At 37.3% G+C, this 26,178-nt stretch overlaps 2 protein-coding genes across 2 annotated transcripts; one reads left to right on the forward strand and one right to left on the reverse strand.

Annotated features, from left to right (window-relative positions):
• The first annotated feature begins 291 nt into the window (after positions 1 to 291).
• LOC100247868 (uncharacterized) lies at positions 292 to 12,301 on the forward strand. Its single transcript, XM_002276237.5, has 11 exons — positions 292 to 618; positions 720 to 809; positions 934 to 1,032; positions 1,261 to 1,409; positions 2,476 to 2,514; positions 2,756 to 2,848; positions 3,088 to 3,186; positions 5,682 to 5,762; positions 8,324 to 8,407; positions 11,406 to 11,471; positions 12,007 to 12,301. The coding sequence occupies exons 1-11, from the start codon at positions 549 to 551 to the stop codon at positions 12,091 to 12,093; spliced, it is 957 nt and encodes a 318-aa protein (XP_002276273.1). The 5' UTR covers positions 292 to 548; the 3' UTR covers positions 12,094 to 12,301.
• A 1,364-nt stretch (positions 12,302 to 13,665) lies between these two features.
• Positions 13,666 to 25,629, reverse strand: LOC100265078 (peptide chain release factor PrfB1, chloroplastic). The gene is made up of 7 exons (XM_002276001.5): positions 25,381 to 25,629; positions 24,623 to 24,697; positions 23,392 to 23,612; positions 16,255 to 16,458; positions 15,044 to 15,259; positions 14,309 to 14,495; positions 13,666 to 14,129 (listed from the first exon to the last, which is right to left on the reverse strand). The coding sequence occupies exons 1-7, from the start codon at positions 25,541 to 25,543 to the stop codon at positions 13,831 to 13,833; spliced, it is 1,365 nt and encodes a 454-aa protein (XP_002276037.1). The 5' UTR covers positions 25,544 to 25,629; the 3' UTR covers positions 13,666 to 13,830.
• Between the last annotated feature and the right edge of the window lie 549 nt (positions 25,630 to 26,178).

Consider the following 26,178-nt stretch of genomic DNA (forward strand, 5'->3'; position numbering starts at 1 on the left):
ATCATCGGTTAGGGGAAATAAACAAACAAGTTTTTCAGAATCACTTAAAATCTTTCACAAATAATAGTCTTGTACACCCTTATACAATTAGTTTACTACTATTTTATATCCTTAAAAGGTAATATATAGAAATTTGAAGAATATATTGGTTTTTTAATATCTTATATCATTTCCATCAATTATGAAATTTATATGGACCAAATGTCAATTTTTAGGCTCAACTGGACCCAAAACACAATTCTCCCTTATTCTTATAGATGATTCACCCAAGTGCTATGACATTCCAATACGAGAAGAATTGATGGACATGATCAACCTCCAATCTGCCAATACATTTGTCTCACTAGCTATTCAATAAATCTTTATAAAAAGATGTTATTTGATTGTCAAACGTGTTTTTTTTGTTTTTTGTTATAGAGAATATAAAATTGTTATAAAAACCAGTTTCTAAGCAAATATTTATTTTTAGAATTTAATTTCCAAACTAAAATTCATTGTTAACTACATATACATCCCCACCTTTCAGTTGACATCTAGTAACTGAAAAAATGCTCATCATTTCCATATTATTTCTTGCTTTCACCGCCACCCTCCTCTTCAGATTCGCCACTGCAGATGGTATTCATTCCAAACCCACTTCCCTGAATCTCCTTCTCTGTCTCTACACTCGATAATCTCATCTGGGTGTCTCTAATTTTCTCTTATTTTTTATTCTTCAGGCGATTTCACACTGCTCTCCAAGAGGCACCCCAAGCGCCAAGAAATCGAGGACAAGGTCGTTTGGATCACTGGTGCCAGCCGCGGAATCGGTATTTTCTGTTGTTTCTTTCGATATCCTGAAAATTCAGCTGTTTTTTGTGCTGGTATTTAATGAATTTGTGGATGATTTTTCTCGAAACAGCCAGTCTTGAAATTGTTATTTAATTGTTTCAGGGGAGGTTCTTGCCAAGCAACTTGCGGGTTTGGGGGCGAAATTGATTCTTTCAGCGCGAAATGAGGTCGAATTGGAGCGAGTTAAGCAGCAGCTCAGAGGTATAGTGTTAAACAAGAAGTGGTTTTTTTTTTTGGCTCTTTTGAATTGATGCTGTCTTGAAACAACATGGTTGTGTATGTTAGGGTTTAATAAGTTGTTTTCTTGATATGTTTGATTGACTATTGCTTGAAAAAACATGGGTTGTATGTATATTGTTCAACAAGGAGTTGTTTCTTTAGCTGTTTTGGTCGATTTGTCTGTTGAAGCCACATGGGTGTGTATTGTAGGGAAGCATGCACCTGGGGAGGTGGAGATTTTGCCTCTGGATTTGGCAGGTGGTGAGGATTCTCTCAGGGAGGCTGTGGAGAAAGCGGAATCATTCTTTTCAGGGGCTGGTGTTGATTATATGATTCATAATGCGGCTTACGAGCGCCCTGTAAGTGAAGGAATTGTTTGAAAATCAGACTGATTGAGATGTGTATGTACATCTATAAGCATCAGATTCACAAATTCACACATGCACATATATAAGACAAAGCTCCCTTTTAATCAAGGAAAAAAAATAATGCATAACACTTTGACAAGCAAAAAGAATATCAGCTAACTTTATTTTCTATCCTGGAATTGTAGAATCTCTAGAAAACACCAGGCAGCGTCTTCAATAACAATGTTAAATGTCATTGTGATGATCTTCAAACATTTGGATGATTCTGTGTTTTTACTGGCATTTGGGTGCTAAAGACTTTCAGACTGGCATATTGTCTTCTAAACAATAAAGGACATGGAGGTTTATGATGCAAGGGGCAGTTTCTAGATATCAGAGTGTTGATAGGACATCAATAGTTATGTTTCCCTCAGTTCCCTTGCTCTTCCTGCAAGTTTGCCAGATCACCAGCTTGATATTCACCTCATTATTGATGGTTCTGTCAGCCTACTTGTCAAAGAACCCTAAAACAAACTTATAAAGGAGAGGGAAAGATTTCAGCTAGCTGTGAGGAGTAACCTCCCAGTCATCATTTAGCATCCTCTTGCCGATCCTCTTGAAAAGATCCTATATCAAGATCCACTCAAATGAAGGAGCTTTAAATCTATTCTCAACCAAACAAATGCCTGATGCTTCTTCAAATTCTAGGTCATCTTGCCTCCAAAACCAAAAGCCTTAGTGCCCCATAAGTAAAGGTCATCCAACAGGACGCAAAACACCTAACATAACCCAACCAACCATATACAAAACTGGTAATGAATGATAGGGTAGCTTCTTTCCAGTTCAAGTGAGAGTGTAATACTAAAAGGCTTGAATCTAAAGAACTAGGGTGTGGATTGATTGGTTGGTAAAATGCATTGAAAACTGTAATAATTGCTACTAATTGAAAGTTGGAAATTTCAGTATTTGAATAATACAACATGATAGAACTTGCAATGTTGTGGCACTACTGCTGACTTAATCAAGCTGCATTTTGAGTTAACCATCTATTGTTGGTTTCCTTTCTTTTTCTGGGCAGAAAGCATCAGCTGTGGATGTAACTGAGGAAAGCCTTAAGGTATCACATAAGGGAAATCCTTTTGTAGCACTGATGGTTAGACCTAGTCTGACTTTGTGACAATTATAGGCTGCCACAAGCTAGTGGGCCATGTGTTGTCTGTTTATAGTCACAAGTCAGGTCTAGCCACTAGGATATACTTATGCAAGTGCTTCAAAGATTGTTTAGTTTGTTTCTCTTGAGCTGCTCTCACCATCCTGCAAAAGCGGTCACATTTTTTTTTTCTATGTTTTGCAAGTAGGCTACTCTCAATGTGAATGTTATTGGAACGATCTCTCTTACACAGTTGCTCGCACCTTTCATGCTGAAGCGAGGGAGGGGTCATTTTGTTGTGGTATGTTCGGGCATTTATAATTATTTATTGACACGAAAATGTAATTTGCTTTGGGTTCACTAATGTCATTATAGAAATATTTTGGATAGCTCCAATGGACCTTGATCATTTCTTGAATCTTTTCCTGTTTTACTAAACTATTAAATTCAATTATGTTACTGATCCAAAAGAAGTTTGTTTTTTTTGGTTGGCTATTCTCTAACATGAGTTTGGGATTTGCGATTAAATTTTATTTGCAGATGAGCAGTGCTGCAGGAAAGACACCTGCACCGGGACAGGCTGTGTACTCTGCTTCTAAATATGCTCTAAATGGATACTTCCACACCTTGCGTTCTGAGGTATTTTATAACTTCTTTCTTGAGGGGAAAATCAAGACATGCGCATTGGCCATAAACTAATTACATTGTAGCAAAGATTGACTCACTGCTTCATTATGTAGGAAAAACACCCCCCTGGTGAGAAACACATAGATCTTTTCTATTAATTAAAAAGATCAAGAAGGACGAGACATCCTTATGTAGGAATACTTTCCAAATGCCATCATTTGAAAATAAAAGGGATAGGTTTCCAGGCTAGTGAGTTCCCTGAACCAACCAATCTATCTCGACTTTGTTAGATGGGACTCATTAGAAAAAAATTGTCAAGATTTGGTAAAGATAGATTTTCACCCACAGTTGCTTCAACCTGCTGACAATGAAGTTATCTGTACCACTGTGAATCGTTAAGCATTAATATAATTTAGCAAGATTGCACATAGAAACAGAGGACTACAAATTGCTTCATTTGTAAATTCATTTTGTCATTGCAATTTGTTATATGTAATAACTTGTCCTATAGACATCTTGGTTTGCTTGTACCAAATCTGTTTATGATAGTTTTCTTTCCCTGGAAGGATGCTAGAATAGTTATTTCTACAAGAAATTTAGTAAGAATCACTTAAAACAACAAAGTCCAGAGCCAAATAGTTTTGCCAAGGTAGAAAATGTATTGATACTTTTGAAAATCAAGAGATTGGAAGTTAATGATGCTCCTTTGAAAGGGTGAGAATGGAAAAAGGTTGTAACACCTGATTGTATCCTTGTGGAGGTTTGAAAGTGTTTGGGGATGATGGGGTTATACTAACTCATTTAAAAAAATTATAAAAATTAGGAAAAAATGGCAGGTGAAGGGAGGAAAAACACTGCCATAGCTATACATTAGAATAAAGGAGACCTCCAAGTTGCAGAAAGTACCTTGGAACCAAACTTCTAAGCCATACTATGTAACCATGGTAGAGATTGTTGAACAATGATTTGGAGATGAAATGTGTGTATCATAAAACCAGTCTGGTTTTATGCTGGGGACACTTTATGAAAGCTGCTTACATAGGCAGTTAATGGAAAGGTCTAGAGAGAAGGAAGACCTTTAGGTAATCTTTATTGACTAAAAAAAAATGCATATCACCAGTTCCTTAGTAAGTGTGGTGGGTTTAAGAAAACAGAAAAGTAGCCATGTAGATATATTTTATTAAGGTCATGTGTGATGGAGCAGTAACTAGTTCAGAAGAATTGGCGTCAATACTAGTCACTTGCCCACAACAGGTCCTAGCCTTTTAGTATTGGTAACAGATAAACTAATTTTGCGTATTCAGGACAAGGTCCAATTGTGCTGCTTGCTAATAAAATAATTTTAGTTGGCAGGACCAGAGAAATTACTAATTCTGAATTAAAATTTAAAACTATGGAGGGAAACTTTAGGATAATTAAGACATATGCAACTTTAGTAAAACTAGGGGAATAGGAGAGGGAGTATTTCAAGTAGTGCTCAGAAAACACCCAGAAGTGATTGATTTCATTATCTAAAGTCTATCATTCATCCTGGAGATTGAATAGAACCTTTCATATAGGATTAGAACAGAATGGTTGTAGCTGAGAAATGCTTTTCGAGTGTTGATTGATCCTCAAACACCCATTAAGTTAGAAGGAAAATTTTCCAAGACAGCCATAAGACTTGCTATGGGCAAGAATTTTGAGCTGTTAAAAACAAATATAAAAAAATCAGTATCCTGACATAAGGATGCCAAGATGGATGAGTGATAAAACAAGAAAAATAGAATAAGAAATGAATGCATTTGTGGGAGATGAGCATCAAATGGAGTTTTAGATGATTTCGTCATATGCAACAAAAGCCAATGAACATGTCGGCAAGGAATAATTTGATTCAAGAAGAAGGTGTTCAAAGGATGAGAAATAAATCAAATACAAGTACTGTAATTTTCCACCTTACTGAATGAAAAATAAAATAAAATATATATCGTGGAGCTCAAAGGATGTTCCTTGATCATGGATTGAAATGGTATATGACAAGGGCACAATTATAAGGTATGCCTCTTGCCAAAACTGATGGGGTAGGCTTATTTTAGATTGAAATTAGAATGCGAAGCAGAGGGTTTTAATTTTGAAATGGTCTTTGTAATGGAAAATGATTGGTAAAATTTATCTTCAAATTGTATTTCTCATTGGATGGCTGTTAGATGTGAACTCACATCAACCATGTAGAAGCATTCTTTATTTTCCCATTTTTATTTGTCTCTTGATGTGCTACCCTTGCAAAATTAGGGAAGAAATGCATTTTTCTGAATGGCCAATTTTGAAATGTACCTTGTTTTGGATCCTAAGGATCCAAATCATAAATTTTAAAGGCTGCAACTCTATAGGTTTTGTGGTTTCAGTTATTCAAAGTATGTAATTAATTTAAAGTTCATGGATTTCCTCCTGTTTGATCCTGGTATGTTCTAATCCAGAAAAAGTTTCTTCTCTTGCTTATGGTGTAAGTCCACCTATTTTGATCACAGCTCTGTCAAAAAGGAATTAAGGTGACTGTTGTCTGTCCTGGACCAATAGAGACATCAAATGGTTCTAAAGCAAGCACTGAGGTAAAGCTTAGTGTTTTTTTTTATTTATTTAAATTATTGTTTTTTAATTTTTTCTAATTATTATTATTATTATTATTATTATATTTGACATATATTTAAATGAAAAGGATGGATATCACGAATTGGATTTTCTTTACCTTTTTTCTCCCTTCGTGAAATATCAAGTGCTAGATAGTCAAATCTGCTAACTTTCCATCAGACATTTAGTAACTTCCAGCTAAGCAATAATTTTTTGTTGCTATCTATTGAATTATTTTTGAGGTTAATAATTATTTTATTTGAGCCTTGTTTTTCAGTAGAACTTCATGAACATGTCCCCATCCATAACTCTGTTTTCCTTAGCTTTAAGTTGTAAGAGCGCTAATGGGATGAAATTCATTGCCTTGCGTCTTAATGACTAAATTAAAGATGTATCCTAAAGTTCTAAAAATATCTGCTTTAATTATGATCCAATTATGGACTGCACATCTAGGCAATTTTACCTTTTTCTAAACCTCATATTATTGATGCCATGTGCTTTTCCTTTTGAATTACTGTTGTGTTAGATCATTTATTTTGTTATAGTTCATTAGGGTTATACAGTACACTTATACCCTGTCTTTGTTGTCATGGCTGCCAGAGCATTACCAAACTAGTAAAGGGCTTCTAAGGAGTTTTGCACAATTTTTTTCCTCTATATAGAGTCAGAATGTGACTAAAAATTGGAGTGCGGGTTGAGATATCAAGTTGAGAACTTTGAAATCTCTATTCTTCTCTCCTCCATAAACATGGGTCACTGCAGAACCACATAAACCTACTGTGATGTTTCCATTTGCTCCATTTCTTACTGCTTTTCTGGTTAGATGTTGTGGTTTGGTCTCATGCTAAAAATCAGACACATGTTAAGTGAAAAACTGACCATATAAAACTATGCTTAACTAAAGGACTTTATGTAATCATAAAATCATGAATATGCCCACATCATATATTCATTTTTAAACAGGGCTTCATTAAACAGCAAAAAAGAAGTACCAAGGTTAAAATCCCTTACAAAAGAATGTGATGGAGCTTGGCCAGCATTGTCACATCCTGATTTGCTGATCGAGACTCAAGAGGGATAAATATGCCCTTATCATTTCTTGGACTCCAATGATTAGCAAAGTAAAGGGCCACCTCTATTGAGCATGGATAATACATGTGTGTGTGTATCTTATATGTCTATTGACCCCTTCAGAAATCAAATCTGTTAGTGAATGAAAATGACATTTGATAAAGCTCAAATTGGTTGTATCGACAATAGTTGATTGATTGTAGTGAACTTTGATTGAGATTAGTAGAAGAGAGAGGATTGGAAGACAAAAACAAACCTTAGACAGCTATTCTCATACATGCTAATTTTGTTTTCTATTTTATTTTTTTATATCTTTGGGGAATCCTGCTTATTTTTTATTTTCATCACTTTGCAGGGTACGCTTGTCCAACTATTAATTTTTGTTTTGATTTTCATCATTTTATAGCGTTCTTCTGTCCACTGAATAATTTTCGGCTATCATGTTTTTTAATAGTAGTATAGATTATGTCCTCTATCTGTTATTAAAAATATAATATTCACATTTTCGAGCTGATGAACTACAGAACTAGACAGATAAGAAAATAAGTCAATGTGGTTCTATGTGACCATGACATTAGGACTTAGCACTAATGTTTATTAGATGCTCCAAAATTTAGTGGTTGAATCTGTGCTGTTTGAACTTTTATCAAATGACAGTGTATTTATGGTAAGAAAAACAAATTGTGGAAGGAGCCTTATTACTTTCTTAGGTTTAGTTACTCCACACAAGAAAGAGGCTGAGCCAAGGAAGTGGAGCTTAATAATGTAGACACGTCATGGAACTCCAAAACCCTGTAGGCCAAATATACAAATTAATGCAAATTTCTTATATTATTGTATAATTATTAGGTGTCACAAACTCAGACAATTCAATGAATGACGAATCTTAGAAGGCATCCTAGTTCCAAAATGCCGATTACTTGTTCCCCTTGGAAAACAAATAAGTGGCCCTATGCTTTACCAATGCTGTAACAATTTATGATAATCTTTTGGGCATCTACCTCAAAAACATCATTTGACCGAAAAAGGAGTATATTGAGTTTTCCTATTTATTTGTTTATTGATGATAGGCAAGCACTCAAATTTATTTTAACTCTTCTATATTATTGAGGTCTATGCACTCTGCCCTATTTTGTATCTGATCATTGATTTTCTAATCATGTGTAGGAGATGGATATCATTTTGACTCCAATCTCGACTTAAATTTTTGCTAATGCTTTGTTTTATTGCCAAGAAAATTGAGGAAAACAGAAGGAAAACATGTTTTAGCCATGATGTCAAATGTGTCATTTGGTGATTTTGATATTAATATTAATATTTTTATCTTTTTCTTCTTCAGTTGAAAACTCTTTGATTACATTCTGAGATATTTACTTAATTGTTGAGAAGGCTTTTGAGAAGTGACCATGGTATCTACTGGAGGATTTAAGTTTCTCTTTCTCACCTTGATTTCATTTGATTCTTTTGACAGAGGCGTGTGTCATCAGAGAGGTGTGCAGAGCTGACTATTATTGCTGCAACCCATGGTCTAAAAGAAGTTTGGATATCGTGTCAGGTATTTCTATTGAATCTAAAAACTTCCTTTTGTGGATTAATTTACACAAGTGGATAAAAAATCTTTCTAAAATAACAAAAAATGGTAGGCTATAAACCTGGATGGTCGCAGCTATGATGATCAGTGAGGATAACGTGGTAGAATAACGCTTAAACTGTTAGGATTTAGGCCTACAATGTATATCATGCTCTAACATTGTAGTCCATACCGCATGTGGAGAGACAGACGAATTTGTGATCATTGCATATGGGAAAACAAACAAATAAATAAATCATAAATTGGTGATCACAAATAAATAGATAGATAAAGCAAAGCTTTGATACTATCTTAAGCTACAAACTTTCCTAAGAGTTTAAACTATTAGAATTTGGGTTCACTATGTATATCGTATTCTAACATCCTTTTTTTTTTAAAAAAATAAATAAATTTAGAAACAAACAATTTAATGATATGAATTTTTAAGTACAAGCAAAGGATGAACAACTTCTTCCAAAGATACTAAAGATGATGTAACAACTTGCTCTCGACCATCTAGATATTGTCCATTCTGGGCTAAGGGCCCTTGTGGCTTTAAAATGCCTTTATAAGGTTAAGAGAAGATTTTTTTTTTTTGATAGGTAAATAGGAGAATATATTAAAGGCGCTTGCAAAAAGGCGTAAAAAAGTACAACATAGAGTATATAGATAAGGCCATAAGGCAAGCGAAGAAAGGAAAAAAGAAAACAAACCATAAACCACCCTAATAGCAAACCATCTCAGAAAAGCTAAAAAAACCCTAATAGGAGGTCTAACAACAGGAAAGGATCCCCCAAGAAGCACCCACAGGATAACCCCCGGTCATGGAAGCCCCCTTGAGCCCACCTGCAATTGACCGTGCACTCTAATTTTCGAATATATTAAGAGGAGTTGCAGACATGTCCTTGTTGTGTCCCACAGGATTACAAGGTTAAACAAACTCCCAAACTAGGGTTTGATATCATTTGTAACTATCCACTCTCAATCGTGTAAATATTATTCGCTCAGGGCTAATAAGCCCTCATGACTTTAAAACACGTCTACAAAGTTAAGAGAAGTTCATACATACAAAGTGTTAGGAACTTTTTCCCCTATTCAATGTGGGATATCACAATCACCTCTCCTCCTTCTCATCCTCTTAAAAAGTAGACAAAACGTGTTCGTTATGTCCCACAAGATTATGAGGCAAAACAAATGGATTGAGGGGTCAAACAAACTTCCACATCAAGTTCAAGGATCGACTCTGATACATTTGTAATGACTTGCTCTCAACTATGTAAATATTGTTCGCTCTAAACCCAAAGAGCACTCATGACTTTGAAATGCTTTAACAAGGTTAAGAGGGGCTTATGCATATAAAATGTTATGGACTTTTTCCTCTATACAATGTGGATATTATCCGTTTTAAGTTCAAATGGCCCTTATGACTTTAAAATGCATATAAAAGGTTAAGAGGAGTCTATACATATATAACACTAAGAATTTTTTTCCTTATCTAATGTGGGATATCACAATTACCTCTCATACAAACGCAACGTCCTCATTATGTTCCATAGTATTGCAGTGTCAAACAGACAGACACCCCTTAAAGGGTCAAACAAACAAAGACCCACATTGGGGTCGGGGATTGACTTTGATACCATTTGTAATAGCTCGCTCCCAACCATGTAGATATTGTCTGCTTTAACTCTCATGACTTCAAAATGCGTCTACAAGGTTAAAAGGAGTTCATACATATACAATACTATGAACTTTTTCCCTTATCTGATGTGAGATATTACAATCACAATAACCCCCCCAATCATGCAGATACAACATCCTCGTTGTATCCAATAGGATTGTTGGGTCAAACAGACAAACACTCCTCGCAAGGCCAAACAAACTCTTATACTAAGGTCAGAGATCAGCTTTGATATCATTTGTAATAACTCGCTTTTAACTGTGTAGATATTATCTATTATGAACTTAGAGAGCTTTTACGACTTTAAAATGAGTTTACAAGGAGTTCATACATACATATATCGTTAGCAAAATTTTTCCTTATCTGATGTGGGATATTATAGATGATAAAAAAGAAGGAAAAAATATTTGAAAAGGACATCATTAGCTAAACATGAGGACCAAGAAAAGAAACAACCCAAGTTACTAGCTACCTCTAAAGTTTGATGAAGCCACTTGTTGTACTTCCAAGAACCTCTCCCCAACTTAGACACCCATGATGTCACAATAGTAGAATTTCCTTCTGCCCATAATTTGGAAGATTCAAAGCCCTCTTCTTCTGATTTAGCTCGGTTGGACGGTCGGAAGACCCCTTCTGAACACAGAAACCTCCTCAGTCCGATTGCAACCCCTTTCCTCAATCCCCAGCACCCCTTCCCTTCCCCCTAAAAGAGAATGGAGAGCTATTGTAGTTAACCGAATACTCTAGCTTTTGGATTTCCCTCTCAAAATGGGATGAAGACGAGGTTTTTTCTTTCTCCCCGACACCCTCACCCCATGTCCTTTCCTTGATTCCATTTTCCGAAAGAGTGAGCAGATATCCTTCTCAAAGCCTGCAGCAACTGGCATCCCCAAACAGTTACTGAAACCGACCAAACCACTGGAGCATTCCATGGAGCTTCTACTGTGGCATTCTTCTTATAGCTCCAGCAAGTGGCCCTACATGTCGGTCCCTCTTCCTAATCCCTAATCAGTAGTATAACTTGATGTAAACTAAACTTTATATAGTCACAGGTTTCATGATTACCTTTCCGTAGTTTTGAGTTTCAGTTTTATATTTGAATCATAAAAATCATAAAAACATTTTTCTGATAGATGCTCACTTTATTTCTGCTGTACCACAGAAGGCTCAATGTTTTAGCTACTTCATTAGCTTCTTTCTGGAGAGTTTTTATGATTGACATGAATACGTTTCTCTCATGGTTTTTCCATTCTCAACTATTGCATATCATAACTAGCATCATCATTTTTTATACATTTGCAGCCTGTACTAGCGGTTATGTACTTGGTGCAGTACATGCCAACCATTGGCTTCTGGCTCATGGACAAGGTATTATCGATGCCCACACTATCAGCTATGCTAGATAAAAAGCATGACTATTGTACGATAATCTTATCATGATATCTCATTGGTTTATTTATTGCATTGGGTAGATTAAGCCTTTTATAACATTCAATATCACCGTCATTTGGGTGAATTATCCCTAAGCTTAAGAGCTGCATTATTGCACCCCAATAATCCCTCCCCCAACCCTTGACTTTGATACTAATTCTTAGATCATTGGTTTATTTATTGCATTGGGTAGATTAAGCCTTTTATAACATTCAATATCACCGTCATTTGGGTGAATTATCCCTAAGCTTAAGAGTGGCATTATTGCACCCCAACAACATCGTTTCCTTCTTTCTTGTAGAAATGCCTTTTTCTAGGGAATTACCGAAAAGAAAAAACATGATGTAATGGGATGATTAGTTCACTTGATCCTTCCATTTCCGTGTGCCATACATCTACTTTGAGCGATGGCAACTGGCCCTTTTCCTCAACTCTTGAGAGATCTAACTTCATTAGTTTAAATGTCATCTAGGTTGGTGCGAATCGAGTTGAAGCAGCTAAACAAAAGGGCAGCACTTACTCACTGGGATTACTCTTTGGGAAAAAGAAGGCAGCATGATTTTTCTTCTTGTAACAATCCTCACAGATTTCTTCCTCCAGTACATGCTAATCCCTTCATAGTTCTGTATAATACTCAAAACAAATTTAATCCCTTCTATAATTTGGTGTAATACTCAGTAATTTTTCCCTAAAACTGCAGCTTGGTTTATCTGAAAATATCTCTCAAGTTGAGGTAATACAGACTATACAGTAATTGTCTTTCTTGATGCTTAGATGTTTCTTTTCCTCCTGGCTTACACAAATACTTTGAATTAGAAGTTGTTTGTGTGTAGATCATTTAGTTACGGAAACACTTTGAATTAGGAGATGTTTGTGTTGGAGAATAATTTGCATTATGGGACTAAATCCTACGAGATTAAGCTTTTAGGCGAGTTGGTAGCTTAGGTATTGGCGGGTTAACTCTCCTCCTAATATATGATTTTGTGTAATTATCTGATATATGTTTGTGTAGGGCGATTTAATTCTCAATCTAATTTAGAGGTGGTAACGGTTTGTGTTGGGCTCGTGCCTTTTTAAAGTAAGAAATATTGAAAATTTACTTAAAATAATCTTTTTATGATACAAATACGAATGGTTTATTATATGGATAACACAATACAATACGAATTTTATAATCCATTTTAATAAATGAGTTAGAATAATTGTATATGAATTGACATGGATAACTCTTGAGCATGATTCTAACTTGTTAAATGTATTTTTACAATTATAATTTATATATCATTTAACCTTTTCAAACCTCTAAATTTCTATATATTTTTAGTTGTTTTTAAGTTTGAATTTTTATCACAATATGTTTATAAGGTAAAAGATAAATTAAGCTTATCAATATTATTATTATTATTATTATTATTATTTTTATAATTTTATATAATTTTTTAATGATATAGAATTTTTAAATATATACCATTATTAAGTAAAAAGGTTAAAAAAGTTTAACTAAATTATGTGGGTTCATCCTTGATATGATTAACATGAAGAAGATGAATCTTTTTAGGGGAAAATATCAAATCTTTTAGTTGTTTTTTACTGTTTTCATTTATTTTTTAAAGGTTATTTTTAAAATATTTATATAAACATGTAGTATGATTAAAATAAAATAATATATCTAAAAATTATTTTTAAAATATTAAAATTAAGTTAAAAACATTTTAACAGACTTTTGTTCTACAAAATATTGTAAAACAATTTTCAAAAACTATTCTTAAAAACTATTTTTTTAAACTGTTTTAAAAAACAATTATCAAATACGCCAAAATATTTTGTTTTTATTTCTATTTCTCCTTTAAGATGATTAAATTTGATAATTTTAATTATTATGTTTAGATGTACTTAGAAATGTCCGAATCAAAATGATTATTTGTTTCCATTTTAAAATTTGATAACAATGAAAATATGAATAGAAAAAAAAAATTAACAATAATACAATTACACTTTAAAGTAATTTTTTTATATTTTATTTTACAAGAATATCAGTTAATAATTTTCTTTTTGGTTAAATAATAAAATTAAGAAGAATAATATTTATATAATAAATAAAAATTAATTATAAAATCTATAAAAATAGAGGTAAAACAGTAATTTTAAGATGTTATATATTATTTCTTATATCAAAAGAATTAAAATACCTTTTCTTCACCAAAAGTTACAACTGCGCTAAACAGACCAAAAACCAACATCCAAGATTCTGTCGATGTATTCGATTACAAGATCTTAGAAGCTAAGAATGCCATCATCAGTTTTGTTTAGACAGAGTCATACTGAATTTGAACTTGAGGTAAGCTTTGATGAAGGGTTCTAACTCACCATCCATGACTGAAGTAATATCTGATGTCTCGTACCCTGTCCGTACATCCTTCACAAGCTTGTAGGGGTGGAATACATAGTTTCTTATCTGCTGCCCCCACTCTGCCTTCACTGCATCTCCCCTTATCTGCTTGATTTCAGACGCTCTTTGTTCTTCTGCTATCACCAGTAGTTTGGCTTTCAACCGGCTTAGAGCCTTTATCTTGTTTGCTAGTTGTGATCTCTCCTCTGCCAATCATCAAACAGACAAAATGCTGTGAGTTCTGGGTAAAACCCGAAATTCAGATTTCACAAAATTCTACTGAATTGGGGTTCCAGGTCCATGCACAATTTTCCCAGGAGAAATCCGGGTGTATTTTCTTTTCTACATTGAAAGAGAATAGAGAAAAGTAGTGAGATGGGAGGACCTGTGCAGCGAACAGTGACTCCGGTGGGGATATGGGTTATTCGGACGGCGGTTTCCACCTTGTTCACATTCTGACCTCCTTTTCCACCCGCCCGGGAAAAACTGATTTCCAGGTCTTCCTCTGGTATTTCAACATCCATCGACTCCTCAGGAAGGAGAGGCATGACTTCAACCCCAGAAAAGCTTGTCTGTGTATGTAATCATGAAGAAAATGCTTACTCTTATCATCAGTTTCTTTCTTTTATCAGTACAAAACCAAGAACAAGAAGTTCCAGGCAGACTGTTCTGTTTGAATTTACTCTGAGAGCCTCTGGAAGCACTTGCAAAAGAGTTATTGCCTAGATAAATAAAAAATGTTCTTGGCTGGTCGTCTATGGCTCTCTTTCTGTGGTGATTGAGATTTGACCATACCCTTGACGAGAACCAAAGGTTGTTTTATAATAACCAGAAGAAAATGCTTGGAAATCAAGGAACTGTTCTTCAGTTTCTTTTCAATTCTATATTAAAAACATGATCAAGGAAAAAAATAGTAAATGGACTGAGGTTCTAGGGGATGACAATTGAGGTGATAGCTCAAAACAGCTCAAAACTTCAGCGATCTTGTCATTTCCCAGTAGGCTTTTGTGCAAAACTTCAGTAATCTCATCATTTCCCAGTAGGGTTTTGATTCCATAGTTTTGATTCTCTTAACAAGGAAAAAAGGAAAGAAAAATTCAACAGAAAGTGGTAGAGTTACCTGACGAAGACCTTTGGCGTTGAAAGGAGACTGTCTCACAATTCGATGTGTTCCTTTCTCTCCAGACAAATATCCATACGCATAACGGCCTTCGAGTTCAATGGTAGCTGACTTAATACCTGCTTCTTCTCCCATGGATTTTTCAACCACTCTCGTCTTATACCGCTGCTTCTCTCCCCATCTCACATACATCCTGAGAAGCATGTCAGCCCAGTCCTGCACTGGAAATAATCAAAGATTTTCACACAAAACAAGGAGATCACTATTGAATGAACTTGGCATTATGTAGGTTGAGGTTTAACAACATCCCAGAAGCGAATCAGCTTATAGAATCATCTCAAAAGATCTTAATCAGAGAAGGATTGGTCATGGATCAATACAGGATTGAGTAGAGGGGGCAGTGTCAAATCGTGGATTCTTGTTCTCAAAGATGCCAGAGCAAGCACCATGAGTCAAGAACATGCACTGACTTAGCAAGCGGATTATAAAACATAGGGTTTCCTTAAAATCTTGGTTTATTTAATCATCAGGGACACCCAGTTGGGTCAAGAGAAATTCAAACCAGTTACTTAGCTGCCTATGAAATGATGGCTAAGGATTATTAACCACCAGACACAATGGCTCCCTCTAACCAAAGATAACATAAAATATCAGTACCCTAATCCAAAGACTCCATTAGTGGGAGGTATTCTTATACAGTTCACTCTGAATTTTATTGGGATCCTGCAGAAAGAAAAGGAGCATAATAATCTCTAAAAGGTGAAAAAAATTGTAGCAAAGATTACTCTGGTTTCTGTCGGAGCAAGCAGAAAAAGGAGAACACTAGACTCTTTGGTAGTGCAATTGTTCTGAAGGCACAAGCCTTTATCTACCGCCTTACCTAAAAAATATACTGAACTTTGAGACTCCCAGTTTTAATACCTCAACCAGTTTGCCATGTTTGAATTCAAAAATCATACTTCCTGTTTTCTATTTTTAAAATCAGAAAACAGGAAGTGTGTCCAACCAGAGACTATGTTTTTTTCTCAAACATCCACTTAGGCATCCATTGGGCAGACTATAGACCACAGCGATATTCTAACTGTGGAAGGTAGATCCTGGCCCCCATCTAAGTGCATGGTCCATGGTAGTGGGGAAGAAAAGTAACATGTACATCATGGTAAGAAAAAGAAACAAGTTCAATATTATTATTTTGTAGTTAAAATATTTACCTGCGCATCAGTGCCTCCGGCACCAGCAGTGATAGAGATAACAGCGCCTTCTTTGTCATAGGGACCAGAGAGTAATTGAGTCAACTCAAACCGATCCAATGCCTTGTTCAATTCTTTAATGATGTTGGCTGCCTCTTCAAGGAGCCCAGTATCTATGGAGTCCATCTCTTCAGTAAGCTTAACTATAGTTTCAGCATCTTCAACCTGCATCAGGGGTAGCATGTAAAATGTAACATATCCAGAAAAAAAACACGAATTCCACTTTCTACGCTCTAAAAGATCTTATATTTGTGTTAAGGGATGGGAGGTTGCTTGAATGGCTCTGGATTCTCTCTGTTTTCTAAGATTGAGAAAGCTGCTTTGAGGGGATTATAGGATACTTTATAGGAAGATGTTGAAGGTATTGGTTGAGAGGAAGACTTTCTTGATTAGGTTGGAAGGCAAGCAAGGAGGCGAATGGTGCTCGATAACAGAGATAAGTAGAGGCTCTGTTTTTGCATTAGGTTTTGAAAAGGAAGCAGTTGAGTGGTTGGTTGATTATTTGACGAAAGCCTTAGCTTTGAAGAGTCATATGGGTTTCAACAAAAAATTCAGAGGAAAATGCAGGGTGCATCTGATGGAAGTTGGCTTCAACAACCATGGAAGGTTCATTAGGATCTCGGAGTATGTTACCAACAGAAAGCCTTCTGTTCTAATCATTCCTGAGGGCGACAAGGGCAGAGGTTGGGAGAATATAAAACATGCGTTATCTTCTTTGTTGGTGGCCCATTATCCGAATGTATTAGAAAAAGGAAGGAATATAAGAGGGGAAAGCTGGCCTCACAATTATGAGGGATCGATGCACAGATCATATGCGAAGGTAGTCAGTGATGAAGGACCAAGAGGAGGTGGTCTAGTTCCAATTGGGAGATGGGCGCGTGTTGTGGTGTGTGAAAGCAAGTCTGACAGGGAGAATTGGGCTGAGGTTGGAAGATCAGTGGCGAGAAGCTTAGGGAAGAAAGGCGTTGTAACGGTTGTACCCATTTCAGCTAGAAATGGAGTATTCTTCGTTGAAACAATTGAGGAAGCCATATTTCTCCATGATTTGAGGAAGATAAAGGTTGGGGAAAGGAACATCATCCAGTTGCGAAGATGGTCGCCGAAGGAGAACGCGGAAATAGACGGGAAGTTTAGAGAAGGCTGGATCGAGTTACGGGGGCTGCCATTTCACCTATGGTCGGAGGTACACCTGAAGAAGATTGTGGAGCAATGGGGGACAGTAAATGAAATCGATTGGCGCACGTTGAAGCTATTCGATCTCAGCAGGGCGAGGTTAAAGATCGCAATGAGGGATAAGGCAATCCTTCCAGCTTTGTTAGAAGTGTCTGATGGGGATTGGGTGTTTACGGTCGTTGTCGTAGTGGTCGGAGACGAAGAAGGAAGGAGAGGTGGCGAAAAAGGTGAGTCGACTCGGGTGGCTGGCGCTTCTCATTCGGGGACAGATGGAGGAAAACGAGGGGAGAGTGGAAGATCAACGGCGGGAGGGAGATGTTGTGTCGGGGAAGACAACAGACAAAGGAAGGAGGGAGAAAAGGGTAAGGCTATGATTACCTCAGCCGGCAAGTGTGACAAGGGCTACCAACTCCCATCACAGTCTTGTTTGAAAACAGATGGGATGGACGGGATCGAAGCAACAGGAGGAGAGTGGGCCGGAGAAGACGAAGCTATTACCGATGTGGGCTGTCGGGCCTGTGAGAGGAAGGCCCAGTCGCTGGCAAGGCCTGGGCTAAGTGCAGTTATAACGGGCTGCAAGCTTAAAGGCCCAATGGGGTTGGGCCTAAGTCCAGAAGGGCTCACTCCATTTGAGACTGGGACGTCGTTACGCAAGGAAGAAGACTCTTCTTCTGCAATCGAAAAAGGGAAACCAGACCCCGGACCCCTCGAGGTCCAGTCGAGCAGGCTAGCGAAGAAGAAGGTGCTGCACAGTTCAAGGAAGATGTGGTCAACCTTCTTTCCCCCAAGCTCAGAGCAACGACGGGGAATCCGGTGTAGCAGCGAGCCCATTTCGCGCGGAAAGACCAAGGTGGATAGCGAAGGGGACTCAAGGGCAGAAGATTCAGGTGCCGAATCTCAGGCGAAAAGAGGTTTAAGTGCAAGCTCTCTTTTTTCTCCTCGATTTCCAAGGCCCCGCAAGAAGAATTTAGGGGAAAGGGCTTCGGCGCCGAGAAAGGAAGAGATTTCGAACAATGCTTCATCTGACGAAGATATGGAAGGATTTTTGGGTCGAGTGGAGTCTGATCCTCGAGGCTCAGCAGTCATGGGTATGCCTTCTTCGCCAGTAACCAGAGGTAAAGGGCCTAACTTGTTGGGGAATTGTGGTTCGATGGTTGCGGAATCTCTGGAGGTAACGCCTTCTCTTTTTCAGTCTACCCAGCAATATATTCCCTCTTCTAGTGGCCTCACTAATTCCCTCTTGAACCCTTCCGTCTCCATTCTGAGTCCTTCTACTCCCTTGCTTCTCGTTTCAGCTTCTCAATCCTTGGCTCCTATGGAAAACCGAGTAAATTCCGAATTTTTTTTCAAAAAAGCCAACGATGCTTTTAAGGGTCAAATTACTGTTGATATCCCTAATTCAGAAATGGAGGTGATCCAGCCTGCTTGTCCCAACCAGATGTGTGAGAGTGTCAACCCTCTCTCAGCTTCCAGTAAGGCTGCAGTTAACCTGGGTGGCATTGCGGGCTCTCCTAAGGGAGAGTTCCAAATAGAAGGACTATCCCCCAGGAAAATGGCAAAAGTATGTGAGGTTTTAAAGTCTCTGGATATCAAGGTGTATTCCAGGAGGAAGAGCAGATGCTCTACAGGATTGTGAGACCAATTGGATTTGGTTCGGGATCAGGGTCAGAGTGTTTCACATGAAGATAATCAGTTGGAATACTAGGGGTTTGGGTTCTAAGAAAAAGAGAAGGGTGGTCAAGAATTTTCTGAGTTCAGAAAAGCCGGATGTAGTGATGATTCAAGAAACTAAAAAGGAGGAGTGTGACAGAAGGCTTGTGGGTAGTGTTTGGTCAGCCAGAAATAAGGAATGGGCAGCCCTTCTGGCGAGTGGGGCTTCGGGTGGGATTTTGATCATTTGGGACTCTAAAAAGTTGCGTAGGGAGGAGGTAGTGTTAGGCTCTTTTTCGGTCTCAATCAAGTTCGCGATGGACGGATGCGAATCTTTGTGGCTATCTGCAGTTTATGGTCCAAACAACTCAGTTCTTAGGAAGGATTTTTGGGTGGAGCTTTCAGACATTGCTGGGCTCTCTCATCCGCGTTGGTGTGTGGGCGGCGACTTTAATGTTATAAGGAGAAGTTCAGAAAAATTGGGAGGTCTAGATTAACCCCATGCATGAAGGATTTTGATGAATTCATAAGAGATTGCGAATTGATAGATTCACCTTTAAGGAGCGCATCATATACTTGGTCAAACATGCAAGAGAATCCAGTATGCAAGAGATTAGATCGCTTCTTGTACTCAAATGAGTGGGAACAAGTATTTCCTCAAAGTCTTCAAGGAGTACTGCCAAGATGGACTTCAGATCATTGGCCGATTGTTTTGGAAACTAATCCATTCAAGTGGGGACCAACGCCTTTCAGGTTTGAGAATATGTGGTTGCAACATTCTAGTTTTAAGGAGAATTTTGGAAGATGGTGGAGTGAGTTTTAAGGAAATGGGTGGGAAGGGCACAAGTTCATGAGGAAATTACAGTTCGTTAAAGCCAAATTGAAAAAGTGGAATAAGACTTCTTTTGGAGAGCTAAGTAAAAAGAAAAAAGATATATTAGCTGTTTTAGCTAACTTTGATTCCTTGGAGCAAGAAGGGGGACTATCCCATGAACTTTTAGTCCAAAGAGCTTTAAGTAAAGGGGAGCTAGAGGAGTTGATTTTGAGAGAAGAAATACATTGGAGACAAAAAGCTAGGGTGAAATGGGTAAAAGAAGGGGATTGCAACTCAAAATTTTTTCATAAAGTGGCCAATGGCAGGCGAAATAGGAAATTTATCAAGGAGTTGGAGAATGAAAGTGACCTAATGTTGAATAATCCAGAGAATATAAAAGAGGAGATCTTAAGGTATTTCGAAAAGCTTTACGCGAGTCCTTCTGGAGAATCGTGGAGAGTGGAAGGCTTAGATTGGTCCCCTATTGATGGTGAGAGTGTGTCCAGGTTGGAATCCCCCTTTACTGAAGAAGAGATTTATAAGACCATTTTTCAGATGGATAGGGATAAGGCTCCTGGGCCAGATGGCTTTACCATTGCAGTGTTTCAAGATTGTTAGGATGTGATAAAGGAGGATCTAGTGAGAGTGTTTGCAGAATTCCATAGGAGCGGAATTATCAATCAGAGTACCAACGCTTCCTTTATAGTCTTGTTACCCAAAAAAAGCATGTCAAGGAGAATCTCAGACTTTAGACCCATTAGCTTGATCACTAGTCTTTACAAGATAATAGCCAAAGTGTTAGCAGGGCGTCTAAGAGGGGTACTTCACGAGACCATTCATTCCACTCAAGGAGCCTTCGTGCAAGGGAGACAAATTTTGGATGCAGTTCTCATAGCCAACGAGATAGTGGATGAAAAAAGAAGAACATGGGAGGAAGGAGTTGTATTCAAAATTGACTTTGAAAAGGCCTATGATCATGTAAGTTGGGATTTTTTGGATCATGTGTTGGAGATGAAAGGGTTTAGTCTTAAATGGAGGAAATGGATGAGAGGTTGCTTGTCCTCGGTTTCTTATGCAGTCCTAGTGAACGGTAATGCGAAAGGGTGGGTTAAGGCATCTAGAGGTTTAAGACAAGACGACCCTTTATCACCTTTTTTGTTCACTATAGTGGCAGATGTATTGAGTAGGATGTTATTGAAAGCTGAGGAGAGAAACGTCTTGGAGGGCTTCAGGGTGGGCAGGAACAGAACAAGGGTATCCCATTTACAATTTGCAGATGATACCATTTTCTTTTCCAGTACTCGAGAAGAGGATATGATGACGCTTAAGAGTGTTCTGCTAGTGTTTGGACATATTTCCGGTTTAAAAGTTAATCTTGACAAAAGCAACATCTTTGGCATTAATCTTGAACAGAATCACCTTTCTAGACTGGCCGAGATGCTTGACTGCAAGGCTTCTGGGTGGCCTATACTATATCTAGGTCTTCCTCTAGGAGGGAATCCTAAGGCAAGTGGCTTTTGGAATCCTGTGATTGAGAGGATATCAAGGAGATTAGATGGGTGGCAGAAGGCGTATTTATCTTTTGGAGGTAGGATAACACTCATTCAATCTTGTCTAACCCATATGCCATGTTACTTTCTCTCCCTGTTTAAGATTCCCGCCTCAGTGGCAGCAAAAATTGAGAGAATGCAAAGAGAATTTTTATGGTCAGGCGTAGGGGAAGGAAAAAGAGACCATTTGGTTAATTGTGACATTGTGTGCAAGCCGAAGTCGAGAGAGGGTTTGGGTTTTGGAAAGATTTCTATGAGGAATGTCGCTCTTTTAGGGAAGTGGTTGTGGAGGTATCCTAGGGAGGGTTCAGCTCTATGGCATCAGGTTATCTTAAGCATTTATGGATCACACTCCAATGGCTGGGATGTCAACAATAATGTTAGATGGTCTCATCGTTGTCCTTGGAAGGCCATTGCACTTGTCTTCCAAGAGTTTTCCAAGTTTACTCGGTTTGTGGTAGGGGACGGGGATAGAATTCGGTTCTGGGATGACTTGTGGTGGGGGGATCAACCTTTGGGAACCCAATATCCAAGATTACTTAGCGTAGTCACGGATAAAAATGCTCCTATTTCATCAATTCTCGGGTATTCCCGTCCTTTCTCTTGGAATTTCAATTTTCGCCGAAATCTTACTGATTCTGAGATAGAAGATTTAGAAAGCCTCATGCGGTCTCTTGATCGTCTACACATATCTCCTTCGGTTCCAGATAAGAGATCCTGGTCCATATCTCCTTCAGGTCTTTTCACAATCAAATCTTTCTTTCTGGCCTTATCCCAATATTCCGAGTCGCCTCCAGTGTTCCCTACTAAGTTTGTCTGGAATTCTCAAGTCCCTTTCAAAGTCAAGTCCTTTGTCTGGTTGGTGGCGCACAAGAAGCTTAATACTAATGACTTGCTACAATTGAGAAGACCCCACAAAGCACTTAGTCCCAACATATGTAAGTTGTGCATGAAGCATGGAGAAACAGTAGATCACCTTTTCCTCCATTGCTTGTTGACCAAGGGGTTGTGGCACAGATTATTTCAGTTAGCAAAGATGGATTGGGTTTCCCCAAGGAGCATCTCTGACATGTTTTTTTACTAATTTTAATGGTTTCGGTTCTTCTAAGAGAGGGGTTGTGTTATGGCAAGACGCGTGCATCGCGTTAATGTGGGTGGTGTGGCAGGAAAGAAATGCAAGGATTTTTTAGGATAAAGCAAGGAATTCAGGGTTTCTTTGGGATTCTATTCGTTTTTTGGCTTCTCTATGGGCTTTTTGTTCTAAGGTTTTTAAAGGGATACCTCTTAACATGTTACAACTTGATTGGTTAGCGGTGTGTAAATAGACCGTTTGCTTATTCTCTCGTTGTATTTCTTATATTTGATTCTTGTAGTCTTGTTTTTCTTTGGTGGGAGGATTTCTCATCCTTCTAATTGTACCTTCTTTTTATCATATATTCCGTTGTCGTTTCCTATCAAAAAAAAAAATTTGTGTTAAGGAAAAAATAAAAATAAAAGATCTTAAAAGTCTAACTGCACCAATAGGCTCTAAAAACCATGTGAGGATCATCATATGCTTTTACAGAGCAGGAGTGGCAATTTTTCTCAACCCCATCTGACTTGAAAAATGGGGAAGAATATTCCTGTCGTTAAACTTGTAACCACCCTGCTCAGTGTGGCTTGGACCCTGGTTTATACCCAGTTGCTAAAATAAATCCTTTTAATAGTGAGTCCTCTTTTAAGCCTTTATACGATGATTGGTTCCATAGATAACTTACACACCTAGAATAATGAACTTCAATCAATTGAAAATCTAGTATTTGAAATTATACAAGAAGTGTAATTCACATAATAAAAGAAAAACCAGAAAATGCAAAGAGGGAAAAATGGAGGAAGAGAAAACCAGAAAACAAAAAGGAACGGGAGTCTGACCTGCGTTTTGAAATCTGTAAGCAGTTTTATTTTGTCTTTGACATCAGTTAGCGCCAGAAGGGTTTCTTGAGCTTTAGCACGGTCATCCCAGAAGGAGCTATCTGCTGCTTTCATCTCCAGAGCTGCAAGTTCTTCTTCTAATTGCTGTAAACCAGCAGAGGCTCTAATCTCTTCAGCACGTTCTGAAATAGCTTCTACGTCTCTTCTTAAGGTATAAAAGTCTGTCAGCAATACCAGAACCATCACAAATTGTAACCAATTGGTTGATCATACATTTGATTAGAAAGCTACTTCAGACACCCTGCAACCTCAATTCCAGTGGCTTTACATCACATTGACACTCCAAGTTTTGAGAATTGGTTATATCATATATGTTTGAGATGCCTACTGAACAGTTATAGAAGCAAGAGGAATGTTGAATAAAAAAAGTTTCTGAGCTCACTCTGAGTTACTGCAGACCCTCATGGACATGAGAGAAGTACTGCCTCAAACATGCTAGATTAAGTCATGGGTTAATACTAATGCAGTCATAATCAGATTCAGACATTCAAATCCAACCAACATTTTAAATCTCTGACATGATGCATAACAGAAGAGTTTGTCCTCTGTATGTTTCAGGCACAACATCTAGGTAATCTTCCCCACAATTCAATTACAAATCTCATAATTTCAGAAGCACTGCTCAGAATCTATGGCAGTGAACTATCATGGTTCCTTCAGGAGAGGCAATGAACAACTGTAAAATCAACAGGAGCCTTGTTTATTTTTGTCAGTCTGTTGATATTTGACTGTCAGTTATCTCAAGAACCTTATGAATGTACTGACACAAATTATGAATTAATCTCAGTTTCAGAATGATGAACCTCTTTTCCCCTAATCTTCCACCATTTTCTGCTAAGGTTGCATTTTTCTACTCATGGTTGGACCTGATTTGGAATTCCAATTCTGTGGAAGTTAAACTCTTGCTTTTATTGTTAAGTTATTTATATGAATTTGAGACTCGGGAATTTAGGTTCAATCTTTTTTTTTATCAGAAACAAACATTTTTCCTACCATGAACAGGTGAATACAAAGAAGGATGAGAAATTCTTCCCCCAAACACGTCTGAAAAACTATCCACTCTAGATATCAGTGGAAATGCACAACTAAAAGTGGTTACACCATCCAATAATCTCTATTTTTACTATCAACTTAGCAAAAATTGCCTTGAATCCAATTACTTACAACACACCTTGCATTGCCCATTCGCTGCTGGTTTCTGTTGTAACCTCCATATCTAGTTGGCTCTCAGGCGATGCAAATAAAACTGTCAAATCCAATAAATCAAAAAACACAATGAGAAACTTAAATCAACTGCTTACACTTTGATAAATTCACTTCAAGACATGAATAATCTTCATGTAGATCACATTCCTGCACAGACAGTGCTCATGAATTGAACCCCTCCGTTCATATTATCTTTTTTTAAGAGTACATGAAAACAGAGGAGAAACTGAATTTGAATAATTAAAGAATTAAAAAAATTAAAAAAAAACCATGAAAAAAAGAAGAAGAAACCCACTAAAATTCAAGACAAATTACACAACCCCACAAATCTCCTGCTTAAAATCTTAACGAAATTACAGTCGAATTACACACACACACACACAATGGGTCACTCCAAAAATTACCAAACAAAAACAAGCACACAAAAACACCAAATAAACTCCTAGAAGAAGTAAAGAAAATCCAAAAATCTCCAGGGAAAAATATTCAAGAAAAAGCAACCCCACTCCTGGAGAAAATACACCCAGTTAACATATCCACACATGGATTATTACAACGATTACCAAACAATATATGAAACAACAAAAAAACCCATTAAAACTCCATGTGAATTAAACAAAATCCAGAAATTTCCTGCAAGAGGGGAATCAAAGAAAAGCATATCCGGTTGAAAAACATGCATAGAAACAGATAAAAGGTCGGAAATTTTGAAAAAATACTCACCATGGGGAGAAAACCGTGAAGGGGCGGAGAGAAAATGGTGATGAGAGAGGGAAGAAGAGAGTGGGAGATGCAGTGGTGGGTGCCTATGGGGCTTGTGGGAAGTGTCGGGTGCTGCGCACCAAATGGGTCTCAGGCTGTTTTGGAGGATTTGCATTGCAATCATGGTGGCTCTGTGGAGAGTGAAGACTGAATAGCCTTCTTCTCGTCTTTGTAGACTTTGTATGGATAATAATATAGGAGAGGAGGCGGGTGCCCGTCTGGTGTACTCAAAACGACGTCGTTTAAATGCCTTCACTATTTTTACAATTTCCTTGAAAATTTAAAAATAATTTAAACCGTATTTATAGAAATTAAATTTGTGAATAGAAAATGTGTTGCATTGTCATTTTTTTATTATTTATAAACAAAGGGTAAATCCAAAATGGCAAAACGACATTTTTCCACATCATAAATAAATATTATGGATAAATCCTTAACTCTCAAGTTATTTCTATACATATATTTTGATCTCATTATTTTATACTTTGTCACAATCCAAGTTTTACCATAGATTTAAATAATTCAAGATAGCATGTCTAGAATGATGTGGAATTGGTACCATAATATTTTTCACAAACAAAAACATTTTTTTAGACCCAAAAAAAAAAAAAAAACAATACCAATCAAATTCCCAACAGAGAAGTGTTTGAAAAACTTTTTAAAATGTTTTAATGATGATTCTTGTATGTGTTTCTCATGGAAGCACCATTAAGAGAAGTGCTTTTAAATTGAATTACTCCCAAACGGGCCCTAAGGTGC

The sequence above is a fragment of the Vitis vinifera genome, chromosome 4 (assembly GCF_030704535.1).
Source record: "Vitis vinifera cultivar Pinot Noir 40024 chromosome 4, ASM3070453v1".
NCBI lineage: Eukaryota > Viridiplantae > Streptophyta > Magnoliopsida > Vitales > Vitaceae > Vitis > Vitis vinifera.

Coding starts and splice junctions, on each gene's coding strand:
- LOC100247868 (XM_002276237.5), top strand. CDS start 549: ATGCTCATCATTTCCATATTATTTCTTGCTTTCACCGCCACCCTCCTC. Junction 2,515..2,755: donor TAACTGAGGAAAGCCTTAAG/GTATCACATAAG, acceptor TTTTGCAAGTAG/GCTACTCTCAATGTGAATGT. Junction 3,187..5,681: donor TCCACACCTTGCGTTCTGAG/GTATTTTATAAC, acceptor TTTTGATCACAG/CTCTGTCAAAAAGGAATTAA.
- LOC100265078 (XM_002276001.5), bottom strand. CDS start 25,543: ATGATTGCAATGCAAATCCTCCAAAACAGCCTGAGACCCATTTGGTGC. Junction 15,260..16,254: donor CCGGAGGCACTGATGCGCAG/GTAAATATTTTA, acceptor TTTCCAGTGCAG/GACTGGGCTGACATGCTTCT. Junction 14,130..14,308: donor AGTCACTGTTCGCTGCACAG/GTCCTCCCATCT, acceptor GATGATTGGCAG/AGGAGAGATCACAACTAGCA.